An 18312-nucleotide genomic window follows, 5' to 3' on the forward strand; every position below is an offset into this window, starting at 1 on the left:
GTAAGTATACCATGAAATGTGCGATATATTTAACATTTGCGGCTACATACGTCAACATTTAGGTATTCGTACGTATAACGTATGGAACGTTTTTCGCTGGGTATGTTTTTCGTATTTTATCTGGAATATTTCAAACTGTCAAATATAATGTTTGAGGTTATGCTGTTAATATATGTCTTCTCGAAGCTTCAGTCAAAACATCGGAGTGTATTTGCGAAAACGAACTGAACATTGAAATGGCTAAGTGGGGTGAAGGTGATCCTCGCTGGATAGTTGAAGAACGTCCAGATGCTACTAACGTCAATAATTGGCACTGGACTGAAAAAAATGCCACACCTTGGTCAAAAGATCGATTTAATCAACTCTTCACCAATGTAAAGCTTGGTATGGTCATGTTTTTTTGTAATTTTTAATACAAAAAAAAAAAAAACTAATAATGATGTCAATTTTTAGAGGACTCCAACATTGAATGCATTATCGAATCCGTAGACAAATGTAGTGGCGAAGCAACGGCGAATAACCGTAAAGGAAAACTTATATTTTTTTACGAGTGGGAGCTAACTCTCAATTGGATTGGCTACTTTAAGAACAATCATCTTAAGAAACATAAAGGCAAAGCAACTATACCAAATCTATCTGAAGAGAATGATTTGGACGATTTGGAAATAACAATCACCATTGATGAATCAAATGAGGAGTCAGAAATTGTAAAACAGTTTATGTACAATAATGGTCGAAATAATATAAGGAAGCTATTAGGTGTCTACATAAAAGAGCTTAAAGAAGAATACTCTAAAAACCTGATTCTGCCTAACAAGAACTCAGAAAAGGTTCAACAAATAAATAATCAATCCAAAGGAAACAACATTTTTAATAATGGACCAATTCCTAACTCTTCTAAAGTTACAACTACTCTGGGCTGCAAATTAGATGTTAGGACGCTAACTATCGAAGAAGAATTTCAGTGCACTGCAAATGATCTCTACAATGCCCTTACTAAACCCGATATGGTAACATCATTTACAAGGGCTCCAGCAAAAGTCGAGGCATCAAGAGGCGGAGAGTAAGTAAACACACACCTCATTTATCCTTTTATGATTTAAATGGACCAGTCTTGAGATTTTTAGATTATTTATTATGTTGCGTTGGCAGGTTATTTGGGATACAATTTGTATTTTGGTTTTGTTGTGTTTAGGCGCTCATCCCCGCTTTTTCTAGATTTTTAGCACAGGTAGATCTCATCCCCTGATCACGATAATATGTGACATTCATGGGGGGAATCCATATTTCCCGAGATATGAGCATCTGAAGTTCCGGAATTCTTATGCTCATAAATAACACCTATGCTCACAACTAACACCTACCTGCGGCAAAACTTTCAGAATAATCCAAGATGAGCCCCTAAACTCAACTTGTTCCAAGATTTTGATAAACTACTCAGGTTGATTATAATATGTGGAAATATCTTAATATTATCCCAATGATATGTTTTACAGATGGAATAATGCCCATTTAATCGGATTTTTCCTGTCCGAAAGAAAAACTTTACATTCGGTCAAAATTTAAAGAAGTTGAGTCGTGCTTAGCTGTGTGATATAGACGTATACTAGTCAACATAACTCTATATCCATGGTCATTTAGTTCAGACTGATATATTTTCCGAAAAAATGTTTGTTGTTCTACCCAAACAACTGTTTTGCTATATCAAATGTCATTACATATTGATAATTCCTCCCATAATGCAAAAATATGATGGTTTTCTTTCTCGAAGCCTTTCGAAGTCAAAGGTGTCCTTCAAGCGAATTTCTATCTTTTGAGTTTTTATTTGTCAGTAGTCACACGGGCAAATTTTGTGGTAAAGTAAATTGAGTTTATTGGCGAAGGAGGTGAGAGGAATAAAAGGGGATACAGACATACTTGTACTCCGCAATTCTGTTTTGTTTCGTTATTCGTTGTAAAAAACTGAAGTTGGCTGCAGAAAAGTTTTGCATTTTCTTTCATTTTATTTTTTCTGTCGGCAAACAAACATCAAGGCAGTTATTAAAATTAAAACCTTTTGCAAGAAAAAAACTACATAACAGGTCTTCATTCTACGGCTATAGCTTCTTCGAGTAATTCAAAAGTTCCTTTTATAATTGAGTTTTTTTCTTTTAATTCCATTTTTTAATTTTCATGAACAATGGTCAAACGAGAAAATGAGTGTGTGGAAGAATAAGAAAATTCATAAATTTGATGCAAGGGTTATTTGCGTGTCTAAACAACAATGCAATTTTTAAAGAAATTGGAAGAAAATTTGTCATGAAATTTTGCACGTGTGACTACTGACTTTCCAAATTTGGTTTATTTTTATAAATTTTTATCGATCTCTAGTTATTCTAGCAATTTCTGGGCCATTCGCTTCTTTATTTTTTATACAAAGGCAGACTATCCCAATTTTAGGGTTGCAGTACTAATTGTTGCCAATTTATAAGCGTTTTCAATAAAAAAAACTACTTGAAAATATTTCAACGATTCGAGGGATAATCAAAACACTTTTTTTATTTTTATTTATTTATTCCAAAAATGCAATTTGAAGCCATTAAGGCCGATTTCAATTAAATTGAAAACTATACTACTCCATACTACTACTTTTCCCTTCAAATGTTTGCTAATTACGTGACCGGCACTGTATATATATATATATATATATATATATAAATATATGTTAAAGAAATTAAATTAAAATTAAATGAATAAGAATTTATTCGGACCAAAGAAAACAGTTCGCTATTCGCATAGTTCGTTATAAACGTATTCGATTAATCCAATCAACAAAATCAGGTTATGTAAACCAGTGTTCAACTTGGTCATATCCGGAAATTTATGTAATGTTTCATAGCAACCAGCGCGACATTTCATCCCCTAAATAATAACCGATCATTAACCAAAATAGTTGTAGTCGTCTTTGCCCAAATACGAATTACATACAAAATTTCGTTATAATGAAAAGGCGAACAAACATGTCTAGATCGATAGTCGATACCAATATTAAAGCCAAATTGGTAACTGAATAAATGACTGAATAAAAATAAGCTTCTAGTGAAAGTTTTTTTCAGAAATAATATAATAATAACAATTTTTTTACTTTGATTGATTGATGATTTATTGAGACATCATATATATTCTATTCATGGTGTTTAAACAAACATAATTATAACGAACACTTAAAAAACAAAAAAATTGAAACGGAAATCTATGAAAAACTAATTTGATCAAAATACTATTACTCCCATCCTGAAAACCAACACAACGGAAAAATACCAAAAATTTGGCAATTTCGTATTCCATATAATAGGAACTATTTTTTTATTTCAAATTGAATTTTGCATTTATGCCAATATTGGATATTTTGAAAGCTTTATGGGTCGATTGTGGAAAGCAACCAAACTCCAGTTGCGATTTCAACTGAAAACGCCACTGAAATAAAACTTAACATTATGAATGTCAACTTTTCTTAGTTGCCGTCGATAATACTGTTTTGACACTTGTGCAACTAGAAATATTGTAAACAAATAAAAAATTGAATAGAATATTACAGAAAAGCTAATTTTATGTGATGACAAGCTCAGTCGAACAAGTTTTTTATGATGAAAATGATGTGAAAGGCGTGCAAAAAATGCCGTTGTGTACTTATTTGAAGCACTAAACCCTGGTTTCCGAAAAGCCCCACGGTCACCAGCAATTCCTCATCTCTTAATAGTGTGTGCAGCTCTGAGGTCTTTTTTCGGAGGTAAGTTTTCAAAAGTCCCATGGCAATGACTTCAACCTTGGCATGGTTCAACCCACAATGTCGGTGGCTTTGACCGAAGTTGTCCGGCTAATAGAGGAAAAACAATGTAAAATTTGGTTTGTTTCCAAATTAAAAGAGGAGGAAAAAGGGAAAAATAACAACAGTGTTGCCATCCATAATTCAAATTTGGCAACTGGCAACGCAACTAAACTATGGTTACCATCCGTAATCGACCCATTAGTCTCAGGTTGGAATCTTATTGCTTGTAATTTGGAATTTTGGGTTTTATTGGGTAGTAAATGTTCCTACTATAAATGTTCAATATTGTTTTACTTTTTATGGTAGCCCCCTATTAAAGTGAGACATTGAAACCCAACTTTCTTGTTTGATTGTAGTTTCAACTCTAATTTATTTATGAAATATTCTGACTTAAGTACTACATAAACTAATCTAACTTAACCTATCTTAAACACATAACAACTATCAGTTCTCACAGTGCACATGGGGGTTGCGTTCATTTGTTTACATCAAATGAGCGCACCAATATCTTTGTGTGTGGACTTCTATTGATTCTTTATTATCAGCGCACACACAAAGATCTTGAGACTGCATTGGCCACTTATCATAAAACCACCGTCATCATAAAAAAACATCATTTATGAAATGTAGTGGTCTGTACCGTCATCGCTATCGTTATCGGTTGTTGTTTGCCTTTCACCACCTCCGGGTGGTGGCAAATTCAATAGAGCTGGTGGATGATGGGCTCTGAAGTCGTGGATTCCTGGCGCACGTTCACCATGTAAAATGTGAAGTATCATGAAGCCAGGTGGATCCCGTAAGTAGCTAGGTGGCCCAGATGGCTCATCTCGCTCACGCCAGTCCCATGGTCTACTACCAGTTGCTAATTTTTCGAGTACTTCCGGTACATCACGTTTGTCGCGTTCCCACCAGGCATCTCGGCCGTATTCAGGATTTCCGGAAACCTCATTTTGGACCTCTTCAGCATCAGAGGCATGCGACGATGGTTCTGGTTCATCATTGGGACATTCACGTCTGACATAATCAAGTGCACGTCCTTCTGGTTCCAAAAGCCATGGTTCATGACCGCCACCAACCTCTCCGTCCTTCCTCAATGAGGGCTGTCTCGTAAGCTCGTTCTCGATCATCTTCGGAATAAATGTCTCCGAGATCGGCACGCATGCGACTATCACTTGAGGGATATTCTGAGGGGCTCATTTCTAGGCGTCGTGCAATATATTCATGATCTTGTAAGTGTTCCTCACGTTCCAGAATCGCATTGTGTTCACTTTCTTCATTATATTCCTCTTCTTCGGTGTTGATTTTACGCTTGGCTAGCGGCATCTCTTATCCGTCATCTTCTTCGTGCTCGTTGTGGTTTTCTTGATGTTGTTGATGCTGGGACAACCAAATATTTTGATTGCCTTAATTTTCTTTAAGGACCATTGTTGTCGTATTACTTTTGAAATTCGAGTTTTCAACAACCTCTATTTCCATTCTTCCTCCAATGCGAGGATCTGCCGGCGGGATTATGGACGCGTCTTTGGTAGTATTATTTGTGATGGAAAATCCCATCATGTCCATAAACGGTTGCATTTCTTTCATCAATGTATCCAATTGCTCCTTAAGAGCCAGAATTTCCTCAGCAATTGATCTTGAAATTTTTTATAGTTTTTTTTTAGCTGCCTTTGTGGCTATTTCTTTTGATTTTCTTTTTGCCTTATTTGGCTTTTTTTATTTTTGCCTTCTTTGGCTTAAATAAAAACTAGTTTTTTATGATGAAAATGATGTGAAACGCGTGCAAAAAATGCCGTTGTGTACTTATTTGAAGCATTAAACCCTGGTTTCCGAAAAGCCCTACGGTCACCAGCAATTCCTCATCTCTTAATAGTGTGTGCAGCTCTAAGGTCTTTTTTCGGAGGGAAGTTTTCAAAAGTCCCATGGCAATGACTTCAACCTTGGCATGGTTCAACCCACAATGTCGGTGGCTTTGACCGAAGTTGTCCGGCTAATAGAGGAAAACAATGTAAAATTTGGTTTGTTTCCAAATTAAAAAAGGAGGAAAAAGGGAAAAATAACAATAGTTGCCATCCATAATTCAAATTTGGCAACTGGCAACGCAACTAAACTATGGTTACCATCCGTAATCGACCCATTAGTCTCAGGTTGAAATCTTATTGCTTGTAATTTGGAATTTTGGGTTCTTATTGAGTAGTAAATGTTCCTACTATAAATGTTCAATATTGTTTTATTTTTTATGATAGCCCCCTATTAAAGTGAGACATTGAAACCCAACTTTCTTGTTTGATTGTAGTTTCAACTCTAATTTATTTATGAAATATTCTGACTTAAGTACTACATAAACTAATCTAACTTAGCCTATCTCAAACACATAACAACTATCAGTTCTCACAGTGCACATGGGGGTTGCGTTCATTTGTTTACATCAAATGAGCGCACCAATATCTTTGTGTGTGGACTTCTATTGATTCTTTATTATCAGCGCACACACACAGATCTTGAGACTGCATTGGCCACTTATCATAAAACCACCGTCATCATAAAAAACCATCATTTATGAAATGTAGTGGTCTGTACCGTCATCGCTATCGTTATAGTTGTTGTTTGCCTTTCTTCTGTCCATGGCCTATAAATAAGATCACCAAGGCTGATTATCGATACCTCTCAAGTTTGCTGTCAAAATACATTATTGTGAATTGACTTCCATTATGAAAACGTAAACAAAGTCGAAATTTTTGACATTAGACTTGAGAAAAAACAGCTGTTTTCCGATTTCGATTGCTATCTTGGTGACCTTATTAATAGATCTTGCTTCTGCCTTTTCAACTATCTCCCCAGCTTTCGGTTTATCATATGTGGTTTTACTAGGTCGATCGGTTCCTGCAGCTTGTCCTATAAGGCTTGGATTTGTGGTACCTCTAGCAGCACTTTGGGCAGCAGCTTTTTCCGCTGCCATTGTCGTGTTGGGAGCAGCCAGATGAGCCTGTTGTTTTTTCAACATATTTGGAATAGTGTAGGTAATACGTTTATTGAGGAATTGGAAGCCACCACCTCCGGGTGGTGGCAAATTCAATAGAGCTGGTGGATGATGGGCTCTGAAGTCGTGGATTCCTGGCGCACGTTCACCATATAAAATGTGAAGTATCATGAAGCCAGGTGGATCCCGTAAGTAGCTAGGTGGCCCAGATGGCTCATATCGCTCACGCCACTCCCATGGTCTACTACAAGTTGCTAATTTTTCGAGTACTTCCGGTACATCACGTTTGTCGCGTTTCCACCAAGCATCTCGGCCGTATTCTGGATTTCCGGAAACCTCATTTTGGACCTCTTCAGCATCAGAGGCATGCGATGATGGTTCTGGTTCATCATTGGGACATTCACGTCTGACAAAGTGCACGTCCTTCTGGTTCCAAAAGCCATGGTTTATGACCGCCACCAACCTCTCCGTCCTTCCTCAATGAGGGCTGTCTCGTAAGCTCGTTCTCGATCATCTTCGGAATATATGTCTCCGAGATCGGCACGCATGCGACTATCACTTGAGGGATATTCTGAGGGGCTCATTTCTAGGCGTCGTGCAATATATTCATGATCTTGTAAGTGTTCCTCACGTTCCAGAATCGCATTGTGTTCACTTTCTTCATTACATCCCTCTTCTTCTGTTTTGATTTTACGCTTGGCTAGCGGTATCTCTTATCCGTCATCTTCTTCGTGCTCGTGGTGGTTTTCTTTATGTTGTTGATGCTGGGACAACCAAATATTTTGATTGCCTTAATTTTCTTTAAGGACCATTGTGGTCGTATTACTTTTGAAATTCGAGTTTTCAACAACCTCTATTTCCATTCTTCCTCCAATGTGAGGATCTGCCGGCGGGATTAAGGACGCGTCTTTGGTAGTATTATTTGTGATGGAAAATCCCATCATGTCCATAAACGGTTGCATTTCTTTCATCAATGTATCCAATTGCTCCTTAAGAGCCAGAATTTCCTCAGCAATTGATCTTGAAATTTTTTATAGTTTTTTTTTAGCTGCCTTTGTGGCTATTTCTTTTGATTTTCTTTTTGCCTTATTTGGCTTTTTTATTTTTGCCTTCTTTGGCTTTTTTTTATTTGAACGTTCCCACGCCTCACTTTCCCTCACTTGCAAAAATATAGGCAAAAATATGCAGAATATTCAAAAATAAGCAAAATATGCAAACTATAGGCAAAAATATGCTAAATATTCAAAATATGCAAAAATATACAAAATATGCAAAATATGCACGGTATGCTAGGTCGATATGCGATAAATATGCAAAAAATATGCACGGTATGCTAGGTCGCAATATTAAAGATATAACTTTGAAATTTTACACATATACTATTATTACTTCTAGGATGTTTGGTATTGGAAATGCATACTTTTGCCTATATTTTGTATATTTTTGCATATTCGTCATATTCGTCATATTTTTGCATATTTTTCATATTCTTGCATATTTTGAATTTTTTGCATATTTTTGCCTATTTTGCATATTCTGCATATTTTTGTATATTTTGCATATTCTGCATATTTTTGTATATTTTGCATATTTTTGCATATTCTGCATATTTTTGCATATTCTGCATATTTTTGCATATTCTTGCATAATTTGCATATCTTGGATATTTTTGCATATTTTTGCATATTTTGCATATTCCTGCATATTTTGCTTGTTTTGCATATTTTAGCATATTTTGCATATTTTTGCATATTCAGCAAATTTTTGCCTATATTTTGCATATTCTGCATATTTTTGCATATTTTTTGCATATTTTTGTCTATTTTGCATATTCTGCATATTTTTGAATATTTTGCATATTTGTACCTATATTTTGCATATTCTTGCATATTTTTTGTATATTTTTGCTTATTTTGCATATTTTTGCATATTCTGCATATTCTTGCATATTTTTGCATATCTTGTATATTTTTGCATATTTTGCATTCTTTTGCATATTTTTGTATATATTTTGCATATTTATCGCATATCGACTAGCTTACCATATTGAAAGTTTGTAATGAAAAAAATGGACGAAAAATACATTACATTAAAAGAGGAAAAATACTTTATATAAAAATAGGTTATTTTGCATGTATTTTTCATCAAGATGGAGCAAATATTATAAGAAAATAGAAAATTTGGGTTCCCTTACTATAGATATCAAACCCTTTTACCGTACTTTGGGGAGTAGGGGAGACTGAAAAAATCTATTTATGATGGCGTGTGTGGCCTTGAGATGTCAACGTTCGCCGCTAGAAAATATAGCATTGAAAGTCAAAATTTGAGACGCATATTAAAACAAAATAGAACATTTAGAGGACCTGAATTTCAAATACAGTGATAGCGGTGATAATTTGATGGGGCATTTGTGTCCCATCAAATGCTGAAGCTACCCCGGGTAGGGGCACATTCGGCGAATTTGATTATTGAAAAATTCAGTAAAATAAATAATTTAGCAACTAATTAGTAAATATAATTGAGATCAATTTATAAAATTATTTGTTTAAAGTTTATTACGCTGTCGTCAACAGAATCTTTAATGACAGTTTTGTCGAATAAGATTGTTATCTTATAAATTATTTCCGACACGACAACAACAACCGCAATAATGTCGATTTATACATTTTGACGATAAACCAATTCGATTTATTTTAATTAGCGAATAAAATTGTTATATTTTTATAGGTTTCATCTATACGGTGGCAATGTGCATGGTGTGTTTGACGAACTTATACCAGAGAAGAAGCTATCACTTAGGTGGCGGTTAAAATCTTGGCCATCAGGACATTATTCGAACGTTGTAATAGAATTGGAAGAAATGGTAAGTCATTATTATTATATTCGAGAATTTGTTTAATTTATTTAGCATTTGATATAATATAAGGAAAAATAATATATATAAGGAAAGATATAAGGAAAAATAATTTGTATTTTTTTATGATATAACCAACACTACTAAAGATTTTAAATCATTATACGGCCGATTAGAATATATATATATATATATAATATAACATGTAATACCAAATTTTCTCTACAAATAGGCGGACGCATAGGATTGTTTTTAAGAACACAACTTCTTATAGTTTTTATTACGATAAGAACATTTTAGTTTATATAATTTGTATATAATACAATGTATGTACAGACGAGCGTTGTTCACTTGCTCATACTTACTTTGACCCTTAATTATGAAGTTATTACTTAGTTACCAAAAAAATTTCTGAGCGGACACCTACTTTTGTACATTGTTCAATTCAAATCACTCTCTGAATAACAACGAAATTTGTCGCATACCTAACAATTGACAGTATTTATCGAAAATAATTCCATTTCATTTATTAGTTCACATCATTTATTAGTTCACAACAACGTCCAACTCCCTGTGATTTACTATTATTAAGAATAGCAAAACAATGCGTTTTTATTGTTTTCCTATTAAGAATAGCAAAACAATAAAAACGCATATCCTAATATTCACTCTTAACTCACGAAGAACGAAATTAGAACCTCACAACATTAAAAAACCTACAAGGCAGAAGAAAAAGAAAATTAATTATAAAAAAAGAAAACCTGACTAAATTTAACAATTCAGCAGAATAAACTTATTAATATAATTATGGCTCCCCAGCCATAGCATAGACAAAAAGGAATTAAATACAATGAACCAACAAATAGCAATACAAATATGGATATCTTTATCTACTGAGATGCTCAATGCAATGCAGAAGAAAAGAGTGGCCAGCAGCTCCAGGGACAATAAATTCCATAACCTTGAATCTCTCACAACAAACTACTTCTCACCTATAGATGAAATAAATTAATTTTGGCAGCATGAAAATATTTATAAAACTCAAAATTTTTCAGTAAAATTGAAAATGAAAAAATCTAGTTTTTATATATATGCAGACGGATGTAAATTTTTTATCTACCTAAAGCAATATGCACTTCTTTCCCCTTGGTTCTAATTATCGTACAAAAAAATGTGGGCAAAAAATTCTCCAATTTATTCTACAATAATAGGTTAGTTTAATATCCCAATAATTTGAAAGAATTTGTACAAATTGTTACTGAATGTTGCTTGATAACTTAAAGAATTTTGACAAATTGTTACTGAAGAATTTGTACAAATTTTTACTGAATGTTGCTTGATAACTTAAAAGTTCAGTAAATGAGAGTAAGTTGAGAGAGAAATATTGGCAGTTGTGTATTGAGTATTGAAAAATTATTACTGGTAATATTTACTCAGTAAGAATTTTCACGCTTATATTTTGTTGTCAAATATAACATAATTTTTTTAATCAATTCAATCATCTGAATATTTTAATGTTTTTTTGAGATATTAAGCAATGGCATGAAATATACCAAAATATTAAAATTTGTTATTTTATATTCGATTTCTTAACATCTTCAAATTTGATTTCTTACATGTTGTTGTTCGATAACATTTTCCAAGCATATGAGAGAACAAACTCTCTTAACATAAGTTAATGCGTAATTTTTACTCCGTGAGTTATCGGACAAAACTAATAACTGTAGGTAACCCAAGGTGTATTTATTAAGGTGTATGCATCAGATACAACAATACACATTTTACAAAAACAACATTGTTGTTATAGAAATTAAATTGTCATGCTGACAAATAGGTTTTGACAAAAGTAAATAAAAACAATTATACATTTCTTCAGGTCAAATACTTAATAAAGTAAGCCTTGGTTCCTTGAGGATTTTGCTTATATTTTAAATTACAATATAATTTTCGAAGAAGTGGCTTCTTGGTAGAAAAATTGTAGGACATAAATCCCCGGTCAAACACCACAAACCCGTATGCAATCTGTCAATAGACTACGCAACAGAATCTCATTTTAAATTGTAAAAAATTGTATTTAGTTAGGCATTTGTAGAAAACTAATGGATCAATTCTAATACAAGCTATATAACACCATTTCCTTGATTTTGAGGGAAACAGGGTATTTAGGGACAGATTTCCCTTTCCTTAACAATCTCCTTTTGGTATTAAATCGATCATAAGAACAAACATATATATATATATATTTGCAATCTGGAACCCAAGTTGTACTTGCGGCAAATATGTGGAACAAATCAGCGGCCGGATTTAGAACTGATTTAAGCTCACGCTTCCTTGTCGTCACTAAGGGCATTAATAAATATGCCGTCCCTATAAATTCATTATTATTGCACTTTTATTAATAAAAAAATAATCGAAAACAAAAGTCAATATTTTAAATCGAAATGAAACGTTGACAAATATTTTTGACAATTTACTTTACAAACAATAAAGAAAAATGTTTAAAACCATATGATTGTCACTTACACCTTATTAAATACACCTTGAGGTAACCTAATAACTACAAGGTAACTACAGTATCAGCTGATTTGATTCCAACGTAATACTCGTGTCAATTTGAATATGACAAATTATGTTTTTAAAAGTGACCCAGCAGGAAAAATCAGTACACATTGATTTTAAAATTATTCTTTATTAAATATAATTCCTTGTTCAATTTACTCCATTTGCCTACTGGGAAACACTAAATCTGTTTTCATAAAATAATTCCCAATATCTAGCATTTTCATATGTGTTATACCATAGACAGACGACAGCCTTAATTTGCATTAAAAAATTTTTAATTTGAATTAATATTTACCCCTTACAGACGAGAGTTTCTGCATTTACGAAACAGTTTTTTGCTTCAAAACAATTGTTTGTCTGTGTGTAGGATGAACATTTTTTACATTTGTTTCGATATTTTTCGGGATTACATCTTTAGGAAATAGATACATGACATAAAGGAGAAATAGCAACGATAATCTTAGCAAAACAGCTCCCAATTTAAAAAAATGGTTGAAATTTGCCTTCATTTCTTATTTTTATTTTCATAAATATAAATAAATTTGACAAGAAACAATTATTTTTCGACAGCATTGCCATATTGAAATTGCCTAATTCAGTATAAATTCAGTTTGATTTTGTGCATTAACAACACATAAAAATGAGGATAATGTACAAGTTAATTTGAATTAAGGCTGTTAATGCAAATTAAGGCTGTCGTCTGTCTAGGCTATTACACATACAACTGGCAATGGCACAATAGATGTCTGTAAATTTGAAAATTTTGCATTTTGAAAATAAATAGAATTTAAACACGACAGCTCTTCTGTTGGCCAAACGTTCCAGTTGTTGGCAGTAGATATCAGAATTTAGCGTTTGACCATATGGAAGCAACGCATAATAAGTAATCCCATTCCAGTCCCACCACCTTCCTGGCCGCTAGTCCTGGTTTGGCCACCGTCACCATCATCTCCAGTCACCATCCATTTAAGAAATGGATTTATCTCATTCCGTTTGGCCAAGGCTTCGCAGATGGAAATTCGATCCATCATATTTTTTCTGTTAATTGGTGTGGCACCCAAACATCGAGTTTCTTTTTGAATCCAGCTTTGTTTAAATGGTTTAAAACAGTTTTATGGTCGATTTTTAACTCCTGGGCGATGTTACGACTGCTGACATGCCGGTCAACTTCGATCATTTCTCCGATTTTAAGCTAAAACATTGATATTGTTAGCAGCTACAAAATAGCTTACAATGAAGACTTTGCACTGTGGCTGCTTAGCCAGGTTTTTAGCAAACATAACGCGACTAGTTTTCGAGTTCAGTGTAGATTCTTTGGTCAATGACAAAGATTAATACTTGCTAAAGATGTTTATTTAATATAATATAGTTTTTAGTATTATTATTGAGAGTTTTTGATTACGATTTGACAAGTTAAAATTTTAAAAACACGCAAAATGAAATGCTCTTTTCCTTATAAAATTTCCTTTTCTCTGTGTTGGCAACACACACATAAAAAACAACCCTCGACTAATTATTCGTCGGCAACGAAATATGAATATGTTATCGTACTGCCGATTAGTCATAAAAACGCTCGCATGTGAAATACGTGCTTGGCACAAAAGATTTGGAGTAGTTCATGTATTGTTGGTTATGATATAATTAAGTGATATACTGTTAAATTTAAACTTTTGGAGTAGTCAATGTAAAGAAGTTTTTGGAATTGCTCATGGCCCTTTAGGCTAGGTTCTTGTTTATGAAATAAATTGAAATTGAGGTACGAACTAAAAAAAAGTTGTTTAAACGTGTACTATGTAATAATTTTTTCTAAAAAAAGAATAATAAAAACAATAAAAAGCCAAATACTTTTTGTTAATAAAAATTGTTGGGTTGTTTTAGATTTTAGCCGATATCTTAAATAATTTTGAGTATGCAAATAATCACCCCTATTCCGTAAGTCGTCGTCGTTGTCGACATCACTTCGACATTGATTTAGTATTCTGCGACGATGTCGACTATTTATCAATAATATCAATAAAACAAAAAAACACATCTCTAAAATTGAAGTCAGCTGTTCATTTTGTTTGATATTTTTGTGCAAAAATGTGATTGTATCCTTCACCACACTGTGGCACATGGCATTATGTCCTGGTACATGTATTTGCAACATCCAAATGGAAACGAGATAGACCCATAGTTACTTTTTAGTATATACATTGAATTACTTTTTGAGTCCATTTATGCATGTCCCTCCGTCCATATATTATTTCAAAAAAGTTACAGTTCACCTTTATGATCCGAATGGGACGAAACTTTTGGCACAAGACGTGCCCAATTCATATTGGCCAGATTTATATATAGATCCCACCATATATTTTTATTTACACGAAAATTTCCAAAACTTATTGAGTAGAGTCGAGGATGACGTATCCTCTTCTTAGAGGACATATTTTTTTTAATTTCTTAAATAAAAATTGTTCAAACACTTCATTCGTCAACAAAAATAATGACGAAGAATCTTCGACATCGTCGTCGTCACACTTGTTACAGAATACCAAAAATGTTTCAATAGTTATCGGTAAATGTCGACAACAACATAGGGAATACCAATTTGCAAAAGACGACTCTCTTCGACGTCGTTTTGTGTCGACGACGACATACGAAATAGGGGTGAATATAATTATGACGAAATAAAAAAAAAACAACTGAGTTTACGACTCAAAATTTGATTTTTTGGACAAAAATCATTTTTTTTTTTTTTTTTGGAATAATAATTGAAGAGTTTGCCACACACTAGTCAATCACACACATATACAAAAGAGTTCATCGGCATAACGTCATGATGTATAGTCTTTGGGGCCCTTTAAGTTATCAAACAACATTCAGTAACAAATTGTTACAAATTATTGGGATATCAAACAAACCTAATGCTCAATTTAATTCCAATTAAGGCTGTCGTCTGTCTAGGCTATTATGTATTATTAATTGATTTTTTTTCTTTTTCAGAAAAATTGTACCCAAATGAAACTAAAGCAAACAGGAATTCCTGCGTCAGAATATGATACCATGAAGACGAACTGGAATCGATACTATTGGAATAGTATTAAACAAACATTTGGATTTGGCGTTCCATTGGCAGATGTATTATGAGTTGCATAAACAAAATTATGGTCATTCAACTGTATGGTTGAAATAATACTTAGAATAAATTTTAAATAAACATAACCCGATTTCAATATCGCAAATTAAAAAACATGTTCTTTAATGTAGTGTTGTTTAAAATCATCTCATTTTTGTGCTGTCTAATTAAATAGAGTGGCAATCAAAAGTGTATTCATGTTGGCAAATTCTTCCCTTTAACCCCTATAAATTATTTAATGAATGATATTGCAATACACCTTGTTTTCATTTCACGCTTTGTATCCTTCAGGAAGTTCAACCAAAGACCACGTATTATTGACTTTCAAGGAATTAATTTCTTCTTGCATTGCCTTTTTCCAATTTTCAGAATCCTCAGATGACATTGCCCGTTTTTACATTCTTAGAATCTGAAGAAACATACAGCCATACCTCTATAAAATCTAATGAATGAGATTGCAATACACCTTGTTTTCATTTATCGCTTTGTATCCTTCAGGAAGTTCAACCAAACACCACGCATTATTGACTTTCAAGGAATTAATTTTTTCTTGCATTGCCTTTTTCCAATTTTCAGAATCCTCAGATGACATTGCCCGTTTTTATATTCTAAGAATCTGAAGAAACATACAGCCTTATTCTGGATATTCGCTAGGGAGATACAGTATTTTTCGCTTAATTGACCCTACAGTTAATTGGTTTCCACGCTTAATTGAACCACTTGATGGGGCAAAAAATATTTCATAGGAAAATACATGTAACCTTGTTAATTGATTTTCCCGCTTAATTGGTTCAAAATTCATGTTATCAAAAATAAATTTCCTTTTACTTTTCACCGGTTAATTGCATAATAATAATTGACAAATAATCTGTCATTTTTTACATACATATTTGACATAACAGTCTTGATTGGGCAATCGCCGTGCGAACATCGTTTTTCTGCAGTGTTTGGCTTACCGCTAATCGGAGACTAGTTGTACAAAAAAAAAAAAAAAAAAAAACAATACCCCGCGTGTTTGTGTACAATACCGTTCGTTTTCTTTACTCTTTTTCTTACACGTGTTTAATTAATAAACAACTACTAAAAGAGTTTTTGATAGTAAATTAAACATGAACGGGGTTCACCCCCCAAATTATAATCAGTTCAGTGTTCTATCACTGGACCCACCCATTGACAAAAAAAAAGGAGAAAATACAACGAGCGCACTCAACATGAATTGGAAATCACACCAACAATTTCACCTGATATACCTAATCATGATCATCTGCCAAGATACCTTGTAGCAACAGCTCTTCATAATGAAAAATCAACGGAGCCAAAACCACTTGGATCCTATAATATTTTTCAAATTAGCAGGGGCTTAGACTATATTTGTAAAGAGTATAGCGAAGTCACGGAATTAAAAAGTCGAGACTTGTTAATTAAGGCAAATAACTTAAAAGCCGCCGAAAAATTCATTGCAGCCAAATATATTGATATCGTGAACGTTAAAGTGTCCCTTCACAACAGTCTCAACTGCTCTTATGGAAAAATATACTACGAAAAAATTGTGAATTATACGGAAGAAGAGCAAACAAGTGAAATAAATTTGAAATATCCAGGACTTATTGCGAATTTAAAGAAAATCAAAAAAAAAATTGACAATGGTAAAGAAGTAGACACCGGATCAGCTGTAATAACATTCAACAAAATCCACCGTCCTTCACGCCTTAAAATTGGATACAACTTATGCACTGTTCACGAATATATCCCAAATCCACTAAAATGCAAAAATTGCCAAAAACATGGTCATACCAAGAATTACTGTAAACGCAATACTCTATGTGATGAATGTGCCCCTCCACCACCTCACGACATTTGTAACAGGAAATATTGTGTCAGTTGCGAAACTGATACACACACTTCCAAAGATCCAAAATGTCCTAGATTCCTGAAACACAAATCCGTCAATAAAATAAAGATTGATAATCGGTTCCAGAAGCATGGAAGATTTTCAATTCTAACCCCGAATCTCACCTAATCATTCACGGATCAAAAAAACCTACTTTCGCACAAATTGTTAGCAACAATAATACAGCCCCAGGACCATCAAACACCATTTATGCAACACATCCCAATTCATCATCTCCTTCATCTGAAAACCCGACACCTTTCATCGCATCTTCACCAAGAAATGAAACATTTTCAAAAGATCAAATCTCTCAGCCCAACATCCAACCATCACAGAAACAACCATTACAAAACTCCCAATATCAAAAAATTCTGAAAACACCCCAACGAACAACACTACATCACACATCATCCGAAACACAACAACCAATGAAATAGATATGCAAATAGACATGGAATCCCCACAATGCACAACAACACCCAAACGCCCTACCTCACAATCAACCGAACTTTCACCATGTAGCCAAATATACAAAAAATTTCCAGAATTGAATGTATCGCAGTATCGCATATTAAATCATCACAATTGACTCAGGTATTACTTTAACAATAACAAACGTTTATAAAGAGCATGATATAAATATAAATCGAGATACGATCAATCAAATTTACCACTCCAACGGCAGTCATCAAAACCATCATTTGATAGTTGGAGACTTAAATGCACATAGCACCATTTGGGGATCCTCTATAGATTCCCCTACAGGTACCCTCTGGACTGAGTTCGCTGAGGACAAAGGTTTTGTTTTTTTAAATTACGGCTCTCCCACACTGCTTAGTACGCGAAATACTTTTACAACCATAGACGTATCGATGGTCAGCTCTGATATCGCTCCCCTTTTAACATGGTCCCGTTTGGACATGCCGGGCGTAGGAGATCATTATCCCATACTTATTTCAAGCGAAAATATTTCACATGAGAAACAACATATCCCCAAATTTATTATTAAAAATTAATTGTATTTAATAGTTCCTTTCAGGAATCTCTTGATGTTAACAGAGAAGCAGCCCAAATTGGATGGCTTTTCCGGAAAGCAGCTAAC

General features: G+C 33.7%; 1 protein-coding gene across 1 annotated transcript; it reads left to right on the forward strand.

The window, feature by feature from the left end:
• The first annotated feature begins 236 nt into the window (after nucleotides 1-236).
• Nucleotides 237-15336, forward strand: LOC133338801 (activator of 90 kDa heat shock protein ATPase homolog 1). The gene is made up of 4 exons (XM_061546907.1): nucleotides 237-384; nucleotides 454-1063; nucleotides 9513-9648; nucleotides 15187-15336. The coding sequence occupies exons 1-4, from the start codon at nucleotides 237-239 to the stop codon at nucleotides 15328-15330; spliced, it is 1038 nt and encodes a 345-aa protein (XP_061402891.1). The 3' UTR covers nucleotides 15331-15336.
• The last annotated feature ends 2976 nt before the right edge of the window (nucleotides 15337-18312 follow it).

The sequence above is a fragment of the Musca vetustissima genome, unplaced genomic scaffold (genome assembly GCF_032173495.1).
Source record: "Musca vetustissima isolate MV318-11 ecotype Yass unplaced genomic scaffold, APGP_CSIRO_Mvet_v1 utg23317, whole genome shotgun sequence".
Lineage (NCBI taxonomy): Eukaryota > Metazoa > Arthropoda > Insecta > Diptera > Muscidae > Musca > Musca vetustissima.